This window comes from Marmota flaviventris, chromosome 8 (assembly GCF_047511675.1).
Source record: "Marmota flaviventris isolate mMarFla1 chromosome 8, mMarFla1.hap1, whole genome shotgun sequence".
Lineage (NCBI taxonomy): Eukaryota > Metazoa > Chordata > Mammalia > Rodentia > Sciuridae > Marmota > Marmota flaviventris.
The window spans coordinates 2281737-2305377 of record NC_092505.1 but is presented as its reverse complement, the minus strand read 5'-3'; the positions used below and the strand labels follow the sequence as shown (position 1 = coordinate 2305377).

Sequence of the window (23641 nt, the reverse complement as noted above, 5' to 3'; positions counted from 1 at the left end):
GATCTGAGAGGTGCTGAATGTCCTCCTTTATCCTCTACCAGCAGCCTCGAATAAGCTGGATGTGACCAGCAGACAGACAGGGGTACATACACAGCAGGAGCCTAGTACATACACACCCATACAAAGGGGAACAGAGCTACGTTTAAAGAATCGCAACTAACCGCATGTGTTCTAACCGCCATTTCCTATGTCTTTTATAAGAAAAACTGGACTTCTCAGTTAACAGTCAAAGGACAAACAAACCGTAAGGAGGAGTCTGTTGTACCAAGCAAGTATATGCACCCTGATATACAAAGAGACCCACTTCCTAATGCATAACAGTAGTCACACATTGACTCATCTGACTTTCTTTATTCAAAAATAAAAGAGGCACAAAAAATAAAGAGCTAAAATGTCCAATGTCATCTGAAATAGCAAGATCACCAAAAGGTCACAAAGGTAAACCTGCATTTTGGAGATTTTATAATTACTAGAGAGAATGAATTGCTTTTCAAAGAAATGTATCTTAGAAAAATGCTGACCATGAGGTAGAGGGTTATCTAATCTCCATCTGTGCAGTGACCTACAGGTCATGGTAGTCTACTGGGCAGCAAGCCACTGCTCTAAGGCTCTTCTACGTAGCACAGATGTGGGATACATATCATTCACGTCCATCTCTAGTCCATCGCAGATAGCTGTCTCTAACACACAGCACACGGTGATGGCTTTGAATACAAAGTGAGGGACCTGGGGAGGGGAGGGACACTGGCATTCTCACCAAGCCCCTTGGTGGCCAAGTGCACCTATATATCCTGCTCCAAGGCACGGAGGTCTTCCAGGAGCTCCTGGGCCGCAGTCTGCAGGTGGGTGTTGCGGCTCTCAGACATGGCCAGGATGCGCTGCAGGGGCAGGGAGCTCCGGAACTCGGAGGCCGACTTGGAGAAGACTTCTGGTTCCAGAACCACAGACTGGACTAGCCTCAGTACGTGAAGACACACCTCTGCATCTGGATCTAAGGAAAAAGGTGTCACTTCTGGTTAGTAAAAACTTCTCAATAACCTGCCCCACAAGGGTTCTTTCCAGCTGAGGAAACTACAGGCTAATCCAGAAAGTCACTTCTTGATGTAAAATCAGCACAATAAAACACAGTCATTGTCTACTTAGTAACTGCCTTCAAATATGACAACCATTATAATTTTAAAACTAGAAATATGAGGGCTGCTGTGGGGGTTTGGAAGTGTCACCCACAGGCCCACGTTGAAGGCTTGGTTCCCACAGCACTAGAAGGAGGAGGGAGAACATTCAGGAGAGGGGCCTAGTGGAAGGAGGTTAGGTCATCAGGGGTGTGCCCCTAAAGGGAACAGAGGGACCCCAGCTCCTTCCTTTGTCTTTGTTCTCCAGCTGCCATGAGTGAACAGCCCTCCTCCACCTCACGTTCCCACCTGATTTACCACCTCATCACAGGTCCAAAGTAACAGGGCCCATGACCATGGACAGAACATTTGAAACCTTGAGTCAAAATAATTTTTTCTTCCTCTAAAGTTGATAAACTCAGGTATTTTGCACAGTGATGTACAGCTGACTAACACAACAACTTTCCTTGTTGTTTGCTACAGTTCTGCCTATTCATACAATTGTTTTAAAAGATATTTCATTTTCACTTGAACTGCAGTAAATCTCCCAGAGGCAACATATAGACAGAGATTCTATGCAGGGCCACTGAGTTACCCAATATCAGGGGCTGTAATATTCATACCGAATTCCATTATTTTCCATGTGAATTCTCCCAGAGTCACTAAAGAACAGCTGGACCAAGACAACAGTGCAATTCAAGCCTATCATCTCCACCAGGATGGAGCCAACTCCGCCATTTCTCTGTTGGAAACCTCTGACATGCCATGAATTCACTCCTTGACAGTACTATATTGGAGCCAGGCTCAAAACTAGCACAGAGAGTCTACACTTTGGGAGCAAATTTTTGTCACACAGGAATCAAATTTTTACCACTCCAGGATACAAAAAGAACTCAAAAAACTTAATATCAAAAAACAAACAAAAAAATAACTCAATCAATAAATGGGCTAAGGAGCTGAACAGACACTTCTAGAAGATATACATTCAATCAAAATACATGAAAAAATGTTCAACATCTCTAGTAGTTAGAGAAGTGAAAATCAAAACTTCTCTAAAATTTTATCTCACGCCAGTCAGAATGGGAGTTATCAAGAATACAGACAACAACAAATGTTTGTGAGGATGTGGGGGTAAAGGCACACTCATACATTGCTGGTGGGACCACAAATTGGTACAACCAATCTGGAAAGCAGTATGGAGATTCTGTAGAAAACTTGGAATGGAACTACCATTTGACCCAGCTGTCCCACTCCTCAGTCTATACCCAATGGACTTAAAATCAGCATATTACAGTAATGCAGCCACATCAAATGTTCATGCAGCTCAATTCAGAAGAGCTAAAACTATGGAAGCGGGCTGGGGATGTGGCTCAAGTGGTAGCGCGCTCGCCTGGCATGCGTGCGGCCCGGGTTCGATCCTCAGCACCACATACAAAGATGTTGTGTCCGCCAAAAACTAAAAAATAAATATTAAAAAAAATTCTCTCTCTCTCCACTCTCTCTTTTAAAAAAAAAAAAACTATGGAAGCAACCTAGATGCTCTTCAATAGATGAATAGATAAAAAAAAAAAACTGTGGTATATATACACAATGGAATATTATTCAGCATTAAAAGAGAATAAAATTGGGGGCTGGGGTTGTGGCTCAGCGGTAGAGTGCTCGCCTAGCACATGCAAGGCCCTGGGTTCACATAAATAAACAAATAAAGGTATTGTGTACAACTAAAAAATAATTTTTTTAAAAAAAAAAGAGAATAAAATCATGGTATTTTCAGGTAAGTGGATGGAGATGGAGAATATCATGCTAAGTGAAGTTAGCCAATGCCAAAAATCCAAAGACTGAATGTTCTCTCTGGTAAGCGGATACTGATCCAAAACAGGGAGTGGGGAGGCATGGGGAAAATGGAGGAACTTTGATTGGGCAAAGGGGTACATGGGGGCAGGAAAGATGGTGGAATGAGATGGACATCATTACCCTAGATACATGTAAGGCTGCACATAGGGTGTGAAGCTACATTGTGTATACCAAAGAAATAAAAAGTTGTGCTGCAATTGGGTACAATGAAACAAAATGCATTTTGCTGTCATATATACCTAATTAAAAAAAAAAAAACTAGCAACTTCTTCTTAAAACTACATTTCAAGAAGCCAGTGGGATGGACAATCCCTCCGTGAAAGTTGCCACACCATCACACCCTTGAAGAACAAGAGGGAAGATGAAAGAAACTCTGCTCCTTCCTAAGGAAGGGGCAGGAAACCATTCTGAGCCCAGACCATAGGAGTCCTCCTACTCTGGGAGAAGGATGAGAAACATTCTCTACTTGCCAAGGCACAGGATGGGATGGTTACCACAAAACCAGGACAGGATGGTGGGAAACACCCACCACACAGGCACAGTGGCCATGAGAGGAACCAAAACAACATGTCCTCCTCCCTCAGCAGGCCAGCAAATACCTCATAACTGTACCTGGGACAGGAGCAAAAGGATGGCAAGAGGCCCTCTGGGACACAGATAATAAAGAGGGCTAACAAGCCAAGGGTGAAGACACTACCACTCAGCCTTCCTCCTGAGCTCAAGGAAAGGCTAGAGGAATTTGACTCCAGCCAAATAGATGGTAACCACGGCAATGCCCAAACCCAAAGCCAGCTCACTAAACACGACATCAGAACAGAGGTGTGGCCATTCCCAGGTGTAAACACCACCTACCTACACCAGTCTCCTCTACAGGGTGGTACAATAGGGTCTAAAGGCCAAGTGCAACAAATGCCCTGTTTCTGTAATAAACCCTGGGATAGGAATGACTTCTAAAATTTTAAAGGGATTTTTTTTAAAGAAAACAAAAAATAATGTGCAACAGGGACCATCTGTGGCCACCGAGCTCAAAATATTTACTATCTGTCCCAGTATAGAAGCATTGGCTGAGGCTACTGCCTGCTCTCGAGAAGGCCTGGCTTCTCCCCTCGATGTGTACTCCCTGCTGCACCACAAAGGCACATCTCGCATTCTCCCTTGAATATCTCTGCTCTCCCCAATCTGCATGTGCCTCTAAAAAAGAAGCTGGCTAAACCCTTGCCCTACTGCCCTACACACAATGCCCAATAGTTTATCAACACTTATAATGAGCAGTCAAGTAAACAGGAGGCCCAGGCAGGAGGGTCACAGGGCAACTCAGTAAGACCCTGTCTCAAAATAGAAGTAAAAACAGCTAGGAATGTGACACAGCACAGAATGTTTGCCTAGCAGGTGCAAGGCCCTGAATTCCATTCCCAGTACTGGGAGAGAGGGGGGTAGTCTATCAAGTGATAATCAGCAGAACCAGACTCAGATGACCCTGAGGAGCAGGAGTAAGTAAGTGTGATTAACACTGGGGAAAACACTGATAAGGAATTTATGCTGCACCTGAAGCAGTATGCTATTATTTAAAGGTATTCTAATTAAAGATCGCATCATCAACCCTAAGGCAAGTACTAAGAGAAAAAATATTTTTACATGTAAGTAATAAGCCAACAACCCAGGGGGGAAAAAAGGATTAAAATAATCCACTAGCAGACAAAAAAAGAGGAAAAACATACTTCTACATTCTTATCTGCATTTCAATAATTATATCAAATGAAAACAATATAAACATAACAAAAGACAGAATGCATATAAAAGCAAGACTAAACTATATGCTTTTTATAAGAAATCCAAGAAAAATTTAAAAGACACAGGTTAAAGGTAAAAGTACATTAACATATGTCACACAAACATTAATTAAAAAAAAAAAGCTGCCTCAAGATGGCAGAATAGAGGGAGGCCGTGGTTACTCCGTGGCTCGGGATTCAAGCAGTGGAGGCCTGCTCTGGATGAGGGGGGTGAAACAGGGGTTTCCCTAAATTCAGTATTGGACATTCAGAATGTCTCAGAGACTCAGAAAGCTGGGTGCATTAAACAAAGAAGACTCCACTGGAGCCCAGCCGGCTGCACACTGGTGGCAGCACTGGCTCAGCCCAGAGGGAGGGAGAACAGAGAGAAACCTGACGGGCAGATGTAGCAGAGAAACACCTGAGGTCAGAAAAGCAGCCTGAACTCAGCTGAGCCAGAGACTGCACTGTGCAGTGGTGCCTGAAAAGTGCTCGGTTTCCCAACTGGCTGGTGGCGCCACCTTGAGGCGGCTATGCTGCCGCTGCTGCTGCAGAGTCAGGTCCCAGCCAGCGCCTCCACATAGCCTAGGGCACACCTAGCAGAACACTGGTGAAACAGGCCCAGAGAGGACTGCACCCAGGGGAATCCAAGTCAGAAGGTCAGAGGGGAGTCCAGCTTGCTTCCCTTTCAGTCTAGCAGTTTATGTGGACAGCTGAAGCAGGTCAGGAGGGTGTGTCCACACTCAGGGATTAAGCCTGGGAAGGCTGTGCTCATGGGCAGCAGAGGGTGTGGAGGATTGGCTCCTGGGCCCCACGAGTGGAATTCTTGGGAAGCTCCTGGGTTCCAGACCCCAGACAGAATTTGGCAGCTTCCAGGCCCTAGGGGTGTGTTGCTCTAACATCTCCAGAGCAGTCACCACCCAACCAAGCCCCCGGGGCCGGATTAGACCTAAGTCCCAGCCTCAGAAACTCCTCTGCAGCAGACCCACCCTGGGATGCTCCAATCCGGTTGGTAGGTGTAAATAAAACTCCACCTGACATTCTTTCCTCCCCATTCCACCCTATTCTGGTGAGAAGGGAGCTGAGAGCTACTTCAGCCAGCTTCCATCTTAGGCCACTCCAGCTGCAGCTTAGTGAACACAAAAAGAGGAAGGGGCTTCCCACCCCCAGCCCCTTGCTCTCCTTCTCAGTACACAGCCCTAGAAAAAAGTGGAAAGAAAGACTATAAGGTCCCTGCTTAGCATCTGGTTGGCCATCTTAAGTGGCAGCCACCATTCTAAGGAAAAGGTTTGCTTTCCCGCCCAAGGGCCTTAAAGAGAAAAGCTCACCACTCCCTCACACCAACCCAACCCTTAACCATCTGCTTAGGACCCACCGAGCTCTGATTCCTGAGCCTGATGCATAAAGTCCCAGATCCCAAGCCTGTTTTGCCTCTCTCTCCTATAGGGGGATAGCCTTTATTTATCAGCTCTGCCAAACTCTGGTATGTGTCTCTGCCTGGTCTCCATTTTTGATTTCTCACTTACCCATCTCTCGTTCCTCACTTTCCCTTCATTTTGGTGCCAAAACCTAGGATCAGTTCCCTGGTTGGTCCGTTCCCCTCTTTGAGAGTCACTGGGCGTCCCCAGTCACCTATCTGGATTCCATCCTAAGGTCAACCTAAATGACCAGGAAATGACCGTTGAAACATCTGGCACTCCCAGGGTTAGTGTGCGGTTGGGGACACCCCAGCTGCACCTTTCACAGCTACAGCTGATCCCTATTGTCAACTGAGTCTATAGGTGGTCTTTTATTTGGGGCCTGGGTTTTCAGTGCTCTCTCACCCTGGACCTAAACCCCACAAAACTTATCCACTTGTGCAATCAGATCTGGCCTCAATATCCTTTGGACAATGACTCTAAATGGCCGCTTAATGGCACTCTAGATCCCAATATTATCAGGGATCTTTTCAACCTCTTAGCTCTCACCTCTCCTGCGCCTGCTTCCAAAGGGACAGAAGACCCTACCCAGGACTCCTTCTCCATACCATAATTCTCTTTCTAATGAAGCCTCTGCAACAACTGTCCCCATGGTCCCTCCACCCTCTTTCCTCCTGCCACATGCTCATGGGCTGCCGCTGTCCAACCCGCATCTCTGCATCCTCTACGCGAGGTGGCTGGTAGTGTAATAGTGGTATAGTGGTAGTGTAATAGTGTAATCTGGGTTCATATGGCTTTCTCTTTGTCAGATCTTTCACAGATAGAAAAGTGGCTTGGGTCCTATACTTCAAGTTCCACCACATAGATCAAAGAGTTTCAATACCTGACTCAATCATATAATTTAACCTCCCATGATGTCCCTTCGATCTTATCTAAACACCCTCCTGCAGGCAAGTTTGGGAGCAAACTAGAAATTATGCTGATGAGGTACATCAGACCTCCCCTGCAATCCGATGGGCACTGAAGCAGTTCCTGATCGGGACCCCAGCTGGGATTATAATTCGCCTAGAGGAGTGACTCCTAGAAATCAATTCATTCTTGCCTCAAGGCAGGATTTAGAAAGGCAGCCCATAAGGTTGATATACATAAGAAGGCTTATATATCAGAAAGGAAGAAATAAAATATCTTCATTTGACAACAACAAGACTGCCTATACAGAAACTCCCAGAGAATACACAAAGAAAGCCACTAGAACAAATTGAATTTTTCAAGGTTTCAGGATACAAGATCAACCGTATCTACATAACAGAAATTTAAAACTGAGGGGCTGGGGTTATGGCTCAGAGGTCAAGTGCTCACCTACCATGCGTGAGGAACCGGGTTCGATCCTCAGCACCACATAAAAATAAAGATATTGTGTCCACCTATAACTAAAAAATAAATATTAAAAAAAAGAAATTTAAAACTGAAATTATACTTCTAAGAAATACCATTTACAATAGCACCAAAACCATGAACCATTTAAGTAAAAATCTTGTATGTATAAGATTCAAATGCTAAAAAATACAAAATGTAAGGATTCAAAGAAAAAAATTTTTTTTAAACACATTACTTTTTTTTTTTTTTTTTTGAGAGAGAGAGAGAGAGAATTTTAATATTTATTTTTTAGTTTTCGGCGGATACAACATCTTTGTATGTGGTGCTGAGATCGAACCCGGGCTGCATGCATGCCAGGCGAGCGCGCTACCACCTGAGCCACATCCCCAGCCCAGGATTCAAAGAAAATTTAAATGAAGAGATAAAATATCTTCATACCATGTTTACAGTATGAAGATATACCATGTTTATGAACAAGAAGATTCAATCAATAATGTTAAGACCTCAATCTTCCTAAATTAATCTACATATTCAATGTAATCCCAACCAAAATACCAGCAGAATTTTTTTGTAGAAATAAACAAGCTGATTCTCAAGTTTATTTAGATAAGAAAATAAACTGGCACAGCCAAAACAATTTAGAAAAGAAAAATGTGTGAGGACCTGCAGTTCTAGGTTCTAGGTTCCAAAAACTGAACAGTCATATGCAAAACCAAAGGACTTCAATCCATACCTTATCTTATATACAGAAAAAAATAAAAGACCAACGCCAAATTATAAAACTTCTGGAAGGAAATATTTTATGACCTTGAGATAGAGATTTCTTAAGATATAAAACCAAAGCACCATACAGAAAAGTATGGGTACAGGAAAGAAAATTTGTAAGCCACATCAAAATTCTAAATGGGTACTCTTCAAAAGATACAGTTACATTAAGGTGGTGGCACACACCTATAATCCCAGCTATTTGGAGGCTGAAGCAGGAGGATCATGAGTTGGAGGTAAACTAGACAGTTTAGCAAGATCCTGCCGCAAAATAAAATTTTAAAAAGGGCTGGGTAGAACACTTGCCTAGAATACACAAGGCCCTGAGTTCAAACTTCAGTACTAGGGGGGGAAAAAAAGATACAGACAAGGCAATGAAAAGACAAGCCAATAGATAAGAGATACATACAAAAGGAAAAAAAAAAAAATACAGATACAAGATACAGTTAAGGCAATGAAAAAAGAAGCCATACTGTATCGTATAAATGACCTAAGTATAGAATACAGAATACATACACATCTCTGAAAACCGGATAATAAAACAAACATCCAATAAAAATGGGGAAAATATTTGAAAAGGGACTTCCCCAAAGAAGATAATCAACTAGTAAGCACACTAAAAGATGCTCAGCATCATTGGTTATTAAGATAATGTGAATTAAATCCACCATAGGATACCACTACATACCCATCAAAATGGATAAAATTTTTTAAAATTAATAGTTATCTGACAAAACAAAGTATGGCAAGAATGAGGAGCAATTGGAACTCTCGTACGTTACTGGTGGACATTTAGAATGGTTCCATCCATTGGGAAAATAATTTTGACAGTTTCTTATAAAGCTAAGTATATACTTATACAATTCAGTAATCCAACTTATATTTAACAAAGATCTTACATTTACAAAAAAAAAACTGCATACAAATGTTTATTCAAAAATGCCAAAAACTGGAAATAGTTAAAACATCCTTCAACTGACTGAGTGGGTAAACCACTATTATAATGGAAAAGTGCTTAGCAATGAAAGGAAACAGACAAATGACACAAACAATAACATGACAAATCTCAAATAAATCATGTTAAGGAAAAAAGACAGACCCAAAATCTATGCTCTGCATGATTCTGTTTATATGCTATTCTAGAAATGGCAAACAGGATCTGTGGTTGCCAAGACTGGTGGGTTAGAGGATGTGCTGACTTCAAAGGGGTACAAAGGAGTCATATCTCAGGTGACAGAACTATTCTGTCTTGATGATGGTGGTGATTACATGGTACATACACCTGTCAACAAATGAACAAATTCTACCCTGCGTAAATTATTAGCAACTGGATGGCCATTTTAAGTGATAGCTGCCATTCTAAGGAAAAGGTTTTGCTTTCCCACCCAAGGTCCTTTAAGAAAAAGGCTCACCATTCCCTCACACCAATCGAACTTTATTATAAAAAAACAACAGAAGCATCAGTTAGATCCCTGGTCTTCTCTGCCATTCCTTACTTCTTGCCCCTAGACAACTGCCCCTGTGTATGTGTATGTATTCTGTATTCTATACTTAGGTCATTTATAAGATACAGTATGGCTTCTTTTTTTTATAATAAGTTCGGTTCTTCTCTGTCATTCCTTAGTTCTTGCCCCTAGACAACTGCCCCTTCCCTATAGGACTGGAAACTTATTTTTGAAGGAACTGCTGGAGCAGGTAAAATTGAGGCTAACACAGGGATTAGGTAATCACAAACCAATAAGTTAACCGATGTTACCCCTTTCCATGCTGTTTTCGGTTGGGGCCTTCATACTCTAGATACAGACTGGAGAAGTCCTCTCTGGACCATCTGACCATCCCAAAAGGACACACTCAAAGACACTGAGCTCTGGGTTCCTAATGAATTCTGCATCAAAACACATTGCAGGCAAGTTCATGAGCCCTCACAAGCTCAGCCCTTCCAGTTGGCATTAGAAATCCCCCTTTCAACACTAGCAGACAACCTCACATTACCAGAACCTGAGAAGAGACAGGTGGCTGTCACATGAAACAGAAACAAAAGAGAGGCAAAGGAAAGCGACTGTGAAGTGTATAGAAATTTTAAAGCTATAACTAACATCCTTGAGGAGATAAGAGAAGTTCTAAGCAAGAATGGAATGCTGTTTTTAAAGACATTCCCCCCATAAAACAGCAGTCTCAGAAATTAAGAGCATGTAGAAATGAAGACTTCATTAGGAAGTATGGAAAACACAGTTGAGGAACTGTCTTAAAAGTAGTGCTACAAGGGCTGGGGCTCAGTGGTAGTGCGCTCGCCTAGCATGTGTGAGGCCCTGGTTTCGATCCTCAGCACCACATAAAAATAAATAAAATAAAGATGATATTGTGTCCAACTAAAAATTAAATGTTTTTTTTTTTAAAGTAGTGCTACAAGAGAGATGGAAAACAGTACAAAGAAAAGAATAGAATAAGGAATTCTAAGTCACTCCCTAGTAATTCAATAAATAACACAATTACAAAATGACTTCCAGAATTGAAAGGACCCTTTCAGCTACCAGCCAAATTCACAAAAGATTAACACATGTAAGCACAACAATGTGAAATTTCAGTTTAGAAAATGAAATAGAGAAGATTCTACAAGCTTAAAAAAGACTATGTAAAGAATGAATCAGGGCTGGGGTTGTGGCTCAGAGGTGGAACGCTCGCTTGGCATGCATGGGGTACTGGGTTCGATCCTCAGCACCACATAAAATAAAGATATTGTGTCCACCTATAACTAAAAAATATTAAAAAAAAAATCTTGAATCAAAATTCAATAGCACTGAATGTCAGAAAATAATGATTTCTTCAAAATTCAGAAATAAAAACAAAATCCAACCTAGAATATTATCACAGTCAAACTATGACCATCATAGGTGAGAGTAAAATAAAGATATGAAACATCTCAAAATCTCACATCCCACACGCTCACTTCCAGAATGTACTTGAGGGCCTTCTCTACCTAAGGCAAAGAGGAAGAGACGTGGGGCAGAGAGTTGACAAGGGATGCTCTGATCACAACTGAGCAAGGTGGCCCACTGACAGAAGCAATCACCAGCAAACCTGGAGTGAATAAACAACTCGAAAGGAGATCCAGACAATGGGTGCAGAGTTTTGGGCTCAGTGGATAATAAACACATAGAAAACTAGAAAAAATGAGAAAAATATTAACTGAGAGGAACAAGAAATTGGAAGGAAAAGAAACAGTTTGTGACTCAGCTCTGAATAAGAGCAATCATAATAATAGAAATACTGGATCCTAACCTAACCCAAAATATGACTGTACTGGAGGACAGGGAGACTGAAGGAGAATGAGGGGAGATGATCCTCCTGAACATAGTCAGCGGCAAAGTTGAAAACCAACCCCCCACACAAAGCCTGTCATTTGGGGAAATGCTTCTTAAACCTTTTCCTGATGCTTGATAAAAAATGGCAGTTATTTGTAAGACACAAAAAGAGAAACAAGGAGGGATCTGGGGATTGCTATGTGGAACCCGATTCTATATAATTAAAATAAAGCAGAATAAAATTTTAATATGCCAGATGCCATGGTACATGCCTATAATCCCAGCAACTCAGGAAGCTGAGGCAGGAAGATGGCAAGTTTGAGGCCAGCCTCAGTAATTTATGAAGACCCTGTTCTCAAAACTCTAGACTCTTGGGCTGGGGATGTGGCTCAAGTGGTAGCGCGCTCCTCTGGCATGCGTGCGGCCCGGGTTCGATCCTCAGCACCACATACAAACAAAGATGTTGTGTCCGCCAAAAGCTAAAAAATAAATATTAAAAAAAAAAAAAAAAAATTCTCTCTCTCTCTCTCACTCTCTCTTTAAAAAAAAAAAAAAAAAAACTCTAGACTCTTGAGGGCTGAGGTGGAGCAGGATAATGGAATACAGTACTTAATAAAAATCCATGCTGAAGAAGTGAAAATGGCAGGCCCCCTAGATCACTTCTGTTGGCCCGATGTGAATGTATGGACTGGAGTGAGAGAAGAGGTGCCGTGGCTTCTGGGGTGCAGGCATGTTGTTTTTCACAGGTTGATGGGATCATGATTGATGCAACCATGGTGCGTCCTAAGCAAGAGCTTCCCACCCATGTGGTGTGTTTCCACATTGGCTTTCCTTACTTGAGCATGAAGGATAAGTGCTGCACTGAACGCCCAGGTGAGCAGTGACAGCTAGGGGAGCAGCTGGTTAAGAAGAACAAGTGCCTCCTCATTGGTTTCACGTTGATGTCTGGGTCACTTATTGCTTCCAGTGGATTCTTTTTGGTGCATGTTACTCAAAATACTGATCTTTATCCAGGACTAGCTGTGTTGTTTTTCAAAATGCTCTTATATTTTTTAGCACTTTGATCTTCAAATTTGGAAGAACTGAAGAGCTCTGAACCTAAGATCACTTCTTAAATTACATTTTCCTTTTGTTATATTCTATTTGTAGATAGGTTTTTATCTCTTGATATAATTTACACATTGCCAAATGGAATAGACTATATATTAAATGTTTAAATTTTTTACATTTTTTATGCCTTAGTCTGGAAATAGTTTTGTGAAATTTGTCCCTTTTTTCCACTGACTAGGACTGTTAAGTGTACATACTATAAGACTGTATGGACTGGATGATGAGTATCAGTTTTTCATTCCAGAGACTTTAAGCTCCTTGATATGTTCCTTGAGCCATGACTGTATCTTCATGTTTAGAAGGTAAATACTCTGTTTTCAGTGTCTCTAATTTCTGAAGATGTGCAAAAAATATAGCTCTGTATAGACTGGCATAAGAATTAAGCCATTTATAAAAAGATATTTCTGCAAGTTGTAATTATTTTGGCTTACAAATGAGTTTTTTTAAAGGGAAAATAATTGTTCCTATATATTAAAGAAGTGGACTTTTATATCAAGATTTTTTTTTTTTAACTGCTCAAAGGACTAATTTTAAAGTTACTTTTAAAAAGAATTCCTCTAGGGCTGGGATTGTGGCTCAGCAGTAGAGTGCTCGCTTAGCACATGCAAGGTCCTGGGTTCGATCCAAAGCACCACATAAATATAAAATAAAGGTACTGTGTCCATCTACAACAAAAAAATAAATATTAAAAAAATTTATCTAACATGATCATTTGGGAAGGGACAGTATGTCACCAAACTAACTCAAGTTTGTATGGTTAATATAAAGGTTTATAAGGCAGCTCAGCAATGCTCTTCCCATAACAGCAGCTCAAAAGATCTACTGAGTTATCTTGACAGCCTGCTGTTATCTGACATTAAAATGGTTCCATAGTAAGCAAGCTAGAAGATAGCTGCAGTTTAGAAGTTATGAACCACATATTTGTTTAAATGAAACAATTAATTTAAAGATAAAGCATTTCTTCCCCAAGGGGATTATTATGACCTAGTAAAAACTCAGGCACTTCATCCATTTAATGACAGACTTTTGCTAGGCCCTTAAGCTTTGGATGAACAGTGGCTGAGAAATTTGTCTTCAACTAATTTCACACTCTGATCCAAAACTTCTTCCTACTGAGTTTGAAATACTGTATTTGCATTGTGTATTCATATAGGCATTTTGGGCCACTTTTGCTCTCCTTTGCAATAAAAATTCCATGCTGTACTTGTCCCCAGGGGGGTTTTATAGAACCTTTTGTTACAAAACAGAATGATACAACGGTGGTCTCTGCAGCGTCTAAAGCCAACTCCTCTCTCCTGTCTCAAAGGACCTGCTGGGGGCAAGGAACAAGCAGCTGCGAAGGCTGGGTCTTTTACCTAGACAGCATCATGCTCACTTCTTCCTTGTCTCCTCAAACGTCTTGCTTCCAGAGGGTCACAACATCACCTGCTGCAGAGCACATGACTCCCGTACGCCCTAACGCTGCGTGTGGAGAAACCCAACATAAGGATTGGTTTGCTATTCACTTTTCAGTTATTCAGGTATACTGAGCAACAAAGCAGGTTGTCCTCATAAAACAAGGACTATAAAATGCTGGCTGAAAATGGTGATGGGTTATTTTTCTGTTCTTGATTCTGTCATGAATTTGTTTTTTAATTATGAGTAAGTCAGTTAATTTCCTGTGTTTATTTTCTCATTAAAGAAAAAGAGAGAGAATGTTACTAGGTACCTCACAGAGACTGGGAGTTAGTGGAATCCTTGGTAATCATTTAAAAGCAATGTAATTCCCTGAATAAAGTCTCACCTATTTACATAGAGACCCTGTGTCAAGTTAAAATTAAAAGGGCTAGCTAGGGGTGTCAATCAGTGGTAAAGAACCCCTGGGTTCAATCCCCATCATTTCAAAAAAAGAAATCAAAGCATTATAATGAATTATGTACAGTTTTCAAATAAAATATTATCAAATTTATGAGAAATTCATTTCTATGAGCACATATATTAGACTTTATGTTCCAAATGACTCCACACAATCCCTACTTGAGAAGATGCAATAAATTGTAATAAAAATTTTTGGCAACCACTCTAATATGGTTTTTGTTCACACATGCTGGTAATAATTAAAATTCTTTTCAATCATCTAAAATGAATAATGGTCAAAATTATACTTAAAGAATCTAATGGATCTTCCCCTCATCTGTTGAAGCTTCCTGGGACAGGACCAATGTGTTCCAAGTGTAATCAAACTTGTGCCTATCAGGGATTCCAGAGCATGGTGGAACTCTGGGGCACACGCAGTGCAGTTCCCTCCTCTGGGCTCGTCGGCCACTTCAAAGGTACCTGTGGATTCTGGGCCAGACTAAATCACATCAGACCACACTGGAGACTATGCACCAGGCTGCAGAGGCACCCAGGAACATGAACTGGATCAGCAGCTACATGAGCCCTGTGCTTCCAAACTTCAAAGAACAAGTCAATAAAGCAAGGAAACCATTCTCTTTGACCCTGAATCGATCTCCAGTCACTGCCCAGCTGTTGCTTCTCTTCCCAGAACATTCTAGAAGGAGCTGTCTGCTGTGGCTGCCACCCCTGCCTTACCTTGAATTGCTCCTTTATTCTCCATAACACTGCTATTCCCTCACTCTGAGACAGTTCCTCTCAGGACTACCAAGGAATCTCCTAGTTGTCATTGCTCACTTCTCCCTCCCTGACCACACTGGCCACAGCTGAGCAGCCCTGACTCCTGGAAACACATTTTCCCATGATTTCCACAGTATTCCTTCCTTGCGGCTCTTCTTCCTGGTACCTACTCTAGAGCCCCGGAATCCTTCTCCCCTTCTCTACCTAGGTGACCTCATCTACTGAGCGGCTTCAAACCACACACACCTGCCAGTGACTCTCAACTGCTTTTCCAATTCTAGTCTTCCCCTGGAATTCCAGACTTTGTATCTGCAAAAACTTGCATGGACAGCTCTCCTTGGGAGCCTGCTGCCATCTCAGGTTTCATAAGGTGAAAGCACAACTCAAAGTCTCCATGCTGCTCCCCACTTGCTCCTCCCCTCGTCACTGCCATCCTTGTCTCAGTAAATAAATAGCACAGGGTCACCCAACGATACAAGTGCAGTTAACCGTCCCCTCACTCATCAGAAGTCCTGTAGCTTCACATCCAAGCACACCTTAAGCCCAGGGTACCACCCTAGCTGAGCTACCCATCCTCACACAGAAGGCTCAGTGGCCTTTTGGCGGCTTTCTTACTTAATATTTGCCTTCTTGCCCCTTTCCATTCGTATCCATCTGCCCTGCTATAGCCAGAATGACAATTTTTTAAACAGAAATCTGAATATGTCCCTCCCTGCTGCAGGAGCTTCACTGCACTCAAGATAGAACCCCAAGCCTTCCACCCACTGACAAAGCCCCACCTAACTTCTCCTGGCTGTCCCCCTGGGGTCCCCTGACCTCACCGCAGGAGCATGGCCAGCCCTCAGTTTCTACACATGCCTAGGTCCTTGTGCCTAGAGCATTCTTCCCCTACTCTTCATGTGCTTTGTTCTTTTCAAATTTTAGCTTAGCAGTTTCAACTCCAACATGCAAAGAGCTGGGAAATCACAACTCCTATTGTCACAGCAAGAAACTCAATGACTTTTCTTGGGTCTATCGGAGAACTAGGTCACAAAACAAAATGGCACCCTGAAATCTGGAGAGTCACAGTGAGATCTACTTCCCTGGAGGAGAAGCCACTGGAGTCGTAACTGACAGGAAGAGTTAAATGATCACTTTGACAGACTATTGAAAGCTGAGCATGGGCTACATGACAGTAAGAAACTCCCAAGGTCACATTTTTGTGGGGCTTGCTTTAGAAACCCCACCAAGTTCTCAAAGTGAAATGCCAAGAAAGGTGCCCTGGTGGCTCTGGTAGGTGGAAGGAGGAACAACCACTAGGTGACACATTGGGGTTCTGAGCATCACAAAGGCTGGTCTTCAGGACAGACTGCTAGAGTCTAGTCACCCAGGATAGGGAGAGCCCTGACTCACCCACAGGGCAGAGCTAAGGAACACTGGTCATAGCCTCTAGACTGAGTATGATCCTGAGAAGACAGCACTTCTACTCCTATCCCACAACTTGCAGCACACCATCAGGTGTCACAGTGCACAGCAACACAGGGGACCACACTGAGAGGGCTGCCAGACAGTCTCAGGAGGAATTCCACAGAAAACCCAAAGGCAACAGGAGAGAATAAACAAAGGCACTTCAGGGGTGTGAAGCTTCAGGCACCTACATTAAGCACAGCACAAATTCTGGCCAAAACTTCAGGCAAAAGGCCTATCCCCCAGTTCCTATCCCTTATCAATCACGCCCAGTGTAAAAGTCATCCAAATCAAGATGGAGCCACAGTGGCCAGCCATCAAGCTCTCACATGCATATGTTGGGGACAACATGAAGGAGCAGTTCTCACACTTGTATTCCTGATGACACGAGTTATTCACCAAAGACTCTCTTAAAACCATAGCATTGCACAAGGCCACCACCACCTTACCCAGAACATGTGCTCAGCTGTCTGCCCAGCCCTGGACTGCTGCCACCCTTGTTATGGACCCTTACAGCAAGAAGTATTGTTCCAGAACATCATTTGTAACCCTCCTGCTTTGCCATTAAAAACCTCCCCTCACCCAGTTTGCTACGGATGTGCTCTGCTAGCCTAAGTAACATCGTTATGCTCTGGAGGATCTCTGTGTCATTGTTATTTACATTGACACCAGCTTTCAACCAGAAAAGAACAAAAAGTATTGTTAATAAATAAATAAAAAGCAAAGCCTGAAGAGACAAACCAAGCATCAGAACCAGAGAGATAACTGATTTTGGAATTATCAGATGGGGAATTTAAAATAACTGATTAATGTGCTGAGGGTTGTGCATTAGTATACGCAGGCTGCCATAACAAACACCACAGCCCAGAAGCTTAAACAACAGAAACTTATTCTCTCTCTCAATGCCAGAGGCTGGAAGTCCAAGGTCAAGGCACTACAGGGCTCAGGAGCCTCAGGAGGCCCTGAGGCCTCTCTCCTTGGTTTGCAGACACTATGTTCCCCATGTCTTCAAGTGATCATCCCTTGGTGTGTGTCTTGTGTCCTTATGAGGACACAGTGAGGTTGATATGAATGAGGGCCATCCTAATGACCTCATTTTACCTTCATCTCCCCTTAAAAGTCCCCAAATACATCTCCAAATACACTCACTCATATTTCTGAAGAACTGCAGATTAGGATTTCAACATATGGATTTGGGGAGACACAATTCAGCCCATAAAAGTTTCTAATGGAAAAAAGTAGAAAACATGCAAGAATAGGTCGATGTAATAATAGCCAAACTACAGACCTAGCCCTAAGTGTCCATCAGTGGATGAATGGATAAAGAAAACGTGGTATATACACAATGGAGTTTTATTCAGCCATAAAGAAAAATGAAATCATGTCATTTGCAGGAAAATGGATGGAACTAGAGGCCATCATGTTAAGTGAAATAAATCAAATTCAGAAGGTCAACCGTTGTATGTTTTCTCTCATGTGTGGAAGAGAGAAAAATGGAGGGGGCAGATATTATGAAAATCAAAGGGAGATCAGAAGAGGAAAGGGACCAAGGGGTGGGAAGTAGGGGGGGAGGGGGAAGTGCCAATACTGTTACACTGTGCACAAATACAAACATGTAACAACAAATCCCATCATTATGAACAACTATAATACACCAATTAAAAATGCAGAAAAAAAGAATAATAGGTGGATGTAAAGAGAGAGTTGAAACTCCAAGAATGAATCCAAGTTCAGCTTAAATATTGTCTCTTCAGAGTGGCCATTCCTAACCACCAGGCACTCTCTCATCCATCACCTATTCAGTTCTCTGAATAATATCACCTTACTACTTTCTTCCTTCACCCACTAATCTGAAAACTTCACAAGAGCAGGGCCTTGTCTGTCTTTCTCCCCTACTTCAACCCTAATATTTAGAATAAGGCTCAGTAAGTATTTGCTAAATAAATGGAAAGCCTGTATATTATGTGGCTAAGACAGATGTAAAACAAGTGCAAGCAAATTTGGGACAAACAGTGTGCTGGAGAGAGAGCCACAGGGCCTCCCAGAAAGGGGTGAAGTAAGTAAGGCAGGCTGCTGGATAGGGAACAAGTGTGGCCCAAGGGGAATGACCACTGAAGACATCACAGGAGGGGGGCAGTCAGGCACAGGACAGCATGGAGGGGAGACAGCACAGGGAGCAAGAGGTGTGATGATGAGAACCCTCGTGGTGGAAGACTGAGCACAGCCCCATCAGTCAGGGCCCAGTTCTGGGAGAAACAACTGGCACCAGCACAGAGATGACATAGTGCTACCAGCATTCTGACACGGTTGTTGCAGTCGGAATACCACTTTTCCCCAGAAACTCATGTAGGAGTTTAAATCCAAAGGTGTAAGTTAATGATATTGAGAGGGTAGAAGTTTAATCCAACTATGGTTTTAAAAGGTGAGGCCTTTGGACAGTGAAGGCCATTAAGATGGAGCCTCATGATTGAATCCTGGTGGTTTCACTAGAGACGGAGAGAAACACAAAGATACACGTGCATCTCCTGCAGTGCTGTGAGGTAGCTGAGGGTCTCTCACCAGAGCTCACACCATGATGTTGGGACACTGAATCTCCAGAACCATGGGCCAAAATAAACCAATTTTCTTTTTTTTTTAAATATTTATTTTTTTAGTTTTCGGCGGACACAACATCTTTGCTTATATGTGGTGCTGAGGATTGAACCCGGGCCGCACGCATGCCAGGCGAGCGTGCTACCGCTTGAGCCACATCCCTAGCCCCCCAATTTTCTTTATATACTAGTCTGCCTTGGGTATTTCGCTGTAGTGATGAAAAACAGGCTAATCTAATAAATAGGTTTTAAAGCAAAAGTTCTTCAATGAGCAATTATACTAGAAACAAATTCTAAAATAATCTCCGCAAAAAACCAGAACATATAAGGAACAACAAAAGGAAGAATTAGAACTGAAGTTGTCATAACCGAGATAGAAAGCTTGGTAGAGACAGAAGGGAAGGGATAGGTGAGACACATCAGTGCACTGTAAGACAGGACAATAGAAATTAGCCAATCTGAATGACCAAGAGAAACAGACTAAAATGAAAATGAACAGTCCCCATGGGACCAAAATAAGAGACCAAGCATTCAGGTCACGGCATTCCAGGAAGGAGAGGAAAAATGGGCAGGGTGAAAAACAGTCCACGAAAACAATGACTGGACTTTTGCCTGAGCTGGCAAAAGACAGAGGCCTACAGATAAACCTAAAGAAAATCTACCCCAAGACATAACACAGCCGATCCTCTGAAAGCTAATCTCAACAGTAGCAAGAAAGAAGTGGCCTCTCACCAAGGAAAATGATCCAGAGTCTGGGTTTCTCATCAGAAACCCTGGAAGCCAGAAGGGAGTGACCCACCTTTTTCATCTCTTTAAAGAAAGCAAATGTCAATTGTAGAAACCTTCATCCAGGGGAAACAGCCTTTTAAATGAAGAGGAATCAAAGTCATTCTCATATGAGAGGAAATTCAGAGGATTTTGGGTGGTAAACCTATTCTAATAACTAGAACACACAAATCCTTGTAACAAGATTCATACCAGCCCCAAGATGGAAATAACCCAAATGCCTATCAAATGATGAATGAACAAACACTGTAGGTTCATACAATGGAATATTATTTGGCCATAAAAAGGAGTGAAATACAGATGCAAGCTACAACATGGATGTCCCTTTGAAACATGCTAAGTGAAAGAAAATCTATGGGAAAAATGCCAAAATTCTACTTTGGGCTAAGATTGGGTAATAATATTGTACCAATGTAGTAACCATTCTGTGGTTGTGTAATATGTAACTATCAGGGGAGTAGAGGACAGTGAGTGAGGGTTTACTCTCTCCATTATTTTTACAACTCATGCATAACTCTGGAAAAGTAAACAGTAAAAGGAATCCTGGCACATCAGCAAGGAAGCATGAGCAAAGAAACTAAGGGCAGAACCACAACAAACAAGGAAAGGTGGTGGTAAGCAAAGTCTTCACGCTGCATCAAGCTGGCAGGTGTCAGCACTGGGACAGCAGTTCGCTACAGAGATACAGTGTAAAACTTCATGAATAAAGTGTTTTTCTTGGATGCACAAATCCCGTTATGTGTAACTACTTCAGTTCTGACCAGTGCACACAGCAAATCAAGGTACAGAACACTTCTTCACCATAAAGTGCCCCCACATCTCTTCCCTTCCACTCAGTGCAAACCAGAGCAACCACGTTCTCATTTCTTCTGCCTATTCTTAAAAATTATATAAATGAACCACACAGAAACACAAACCAAAAAAAAAATGAGCTATTTCATTACTCAAGTTCAAAGAAATCAGAATAACTGAAATAACATTCTTCATATTGCTTCCTCTTGACATTTTGGGGCTATTCTCACAAAGTCCTCTCAATGCTCCCAGTGCTCTTCCCAAAAGTAGCCAGGCTTCCCTGTTCATGTTCCCATCATCTAAGGCGTCAGGGAGTGGGAAGGCGGGGCACTGGGGCAGTGCAGCAAGAGTGAGGAGAGCATGTCCCACAGCTGGGTAACGCTGATGAGAGCTCGGCATGGAGCCCACCCAGGCCAGCACTGCCCACAGCTCCAAGGCCACAGGCAGTGGTGTTCACCACGGACAAACACCTCCAGTGAGCACACAGCTCTCTCGGTCCCAGCTGTCACCAGTAGCAGCATCTGGATAACTGTGCTGGCCCAGCTTCAATAACTGCATCATATCCATGGAGAACATCTTGGAAGCAAAATTGTGTAAGCTGTGCCACTCCAGCCCAGCACCAGATAGAGGGTTTGCTACTGGCCAATGGCTGGTCATGAGAGCCAGCAACAACACCCTTCCCTGTGTGCAGGGGAAATTCAGAACAGAAGGCTGACGTGTACCCAAAGCTTCAGTGAAGGGATTAGAAGCTTTACACAGAGTTACGCTGAAATGTCCCGCCCTAAGGTGAGACCAGTCTCTGCAGAAGGAAGGCCTACCAAGTCCCTCTAGGCCCACCTGTTCTCCAAGGACACATCCATGGTCACCACTGAACTGATGTTGTGGTTCCCAAACTGGTTCCTTCAGGACACTAGTTCTTCTGGATGGTAGCAGGGTTCCATCTACCCTCATATCCAAGTGGGAAAGGGACAGGAGGGAAGGACAAATAGCATTCTGGGAATTCAGCTATGGCTAACTGAGGACCAGAGAACAAGAAATGGCACTGAAGCCCTCCCCCCAACACACACACACACACAAAACCCTGACACTGACAAGAAGAAACTCACCAACTAGGTCAAAGGACATCCTGACAGTTGCACTAGTTCTTTAATATGTGCTCAGAGGATTCCTCTATTCTCAACCATATCTTAAAATGAGAACAAACAAATCTTTTTTTCCTTATCTGGTGATTATCCATTTTTCAAAAGCCACACATCAAATACATGAACTAAAATAGGAAGTACAGTGAGAGTCCAGCATGTGACAAAGTGTGGCAGCACCTGCAGAGGTAAGGACATGGAATCTGGAGTCCCTCACCAGTATGCCTTAGCAAAGCTATTTAACCCAAGTGGGCCTTTGTTCTTCATCTATAAACTAAAGGTTTGAATTATCTGCATCAGTATTATAAAGACCAAGTGGAAGGATGTGTGGAAGTATCTATCAAAATGCCTGGTACACAGGGCTCAACGGTAGCACACTTGCTTGGCATGTATGAGTTACTGGGTTCGATTCTCAGCACCACATATAAATAAATAAAATAAAAATCTATCTACAACTAAGGGGGAAAAAAAAAGCCTAATACACAGTTGGTGCTCCCTGAACAATCACTGCCAAACTACACAGAACAAACCCCATGCCAACTCCTCCCAACTCCTCATGCCTGCTCTACAAGAGCCTGCCTCAGACCCTCCCCCTTGCCCATCCCTCTGGCTGGAACACACCTCCTTGGACATCCAAAGAGCTCCCTTCTTCCTCCTTCAGGTCTCCATGCAGAAGTCCACTGCTCAGTGGCCTCCCATTACCATTTTAAAACTCAAAAAGAAAGCTGCCCTCCTGTTCCTCTCCTTGCCTTTTCCCTCAGTCACATGAAGTACCACTCAACAGGGTGTGTTTCACTGATTAACAGTCTCTGTCATCTCTCTCTACCCCCCAGCTCCAAAGTGGCAGAGGCTTGGGTGTGCTCAGCTGCTACTGTCTTCCCAGTGCTGACCAGAGAAGTGGCCAGAGAAGGTGCAGGTACTCACAGATATGCTGGGTGAACTGACAGTGTGTAGTCAAAGGTCTATTTCTAATTATGCCATTAGAAATAAGGATTGCAGGATGGCTGGGGCTGGGGCTCAGCAGTAGAGCGCTCACCTAGCATGTGCGAGGCGCTGGGTTCGATCCTCAGCACCACATAAAAATAAATAAATAAATAAAGGTATTGTGTCCAACTACAATTTAAAAATATTTAAAAAGAAACAGAGATAAGAATCGCTACTGGGAGCAAATTTGATCAAGATACTTAAGACCTATGAAAAAACAATACCCGGCTGACAGAATGAAGAGATGTACCATTATGTGTACTGGAGGTCTTGGTCTCAACATTTTATAAAGATGCCAATTTTTCCAAACTGACCTACAGATTCAAAGCAATTTCAATCAAAAACCAGGACAGGGCTGGGGATGTGGCTCAAGCGGTATCGCGCTCGTCTGGCATGCGTGTGGCCAGGTTCGATCCTCAGCACCACATACAAACAAAGATGTTGTGTCCGCCAAAAACTACAAAAAATAAATATTAAAATTCTCCTTCTCTCTCACTCTCACTCTTTTTAAAAAAAAATTATTAAAAAAAAAAAAACCAGGACAGCCTCTCTTGTGGAATATGACAGGCAGACTTTTAAA

General features: G+C 42.6%; 1 protein-coding gene across 6 annotated transcripts in view; it reads right to left on the bottom strand.

Annotated features, from left to right (window-relative positions):
* Positions 1 to 331: 331 nt before the first annotated feature.
* Hsf2bp (heat shock transcription factor 2 binding protein) overlaps positions 332 to 23641 on the bottom strand; it is a 68480-nt gene continuing 45170 nt past the window's right edge. For 4 of the 6 annotated variants that reach the window (XM_027929242.2, XM_027929246.2, XM_027929244.2 and 1 more), the window contains one exon: positions 332 to 991. In XM_027929242.2, coding sequence (XP_027785043.2) covers positions 783 to 991 — 209 coding nt within the window. In that variant the 3' untranslated portion in view covers positions 332 to 782. Of the gene's footprint in view, positions 992 to 14062; positions 14169 to 23641 lie in introns of all 6 variants that reach the window. The other 2 variants (XM_027929245.2, XM_071614999.1) reach the window with 2 other exon arrangements.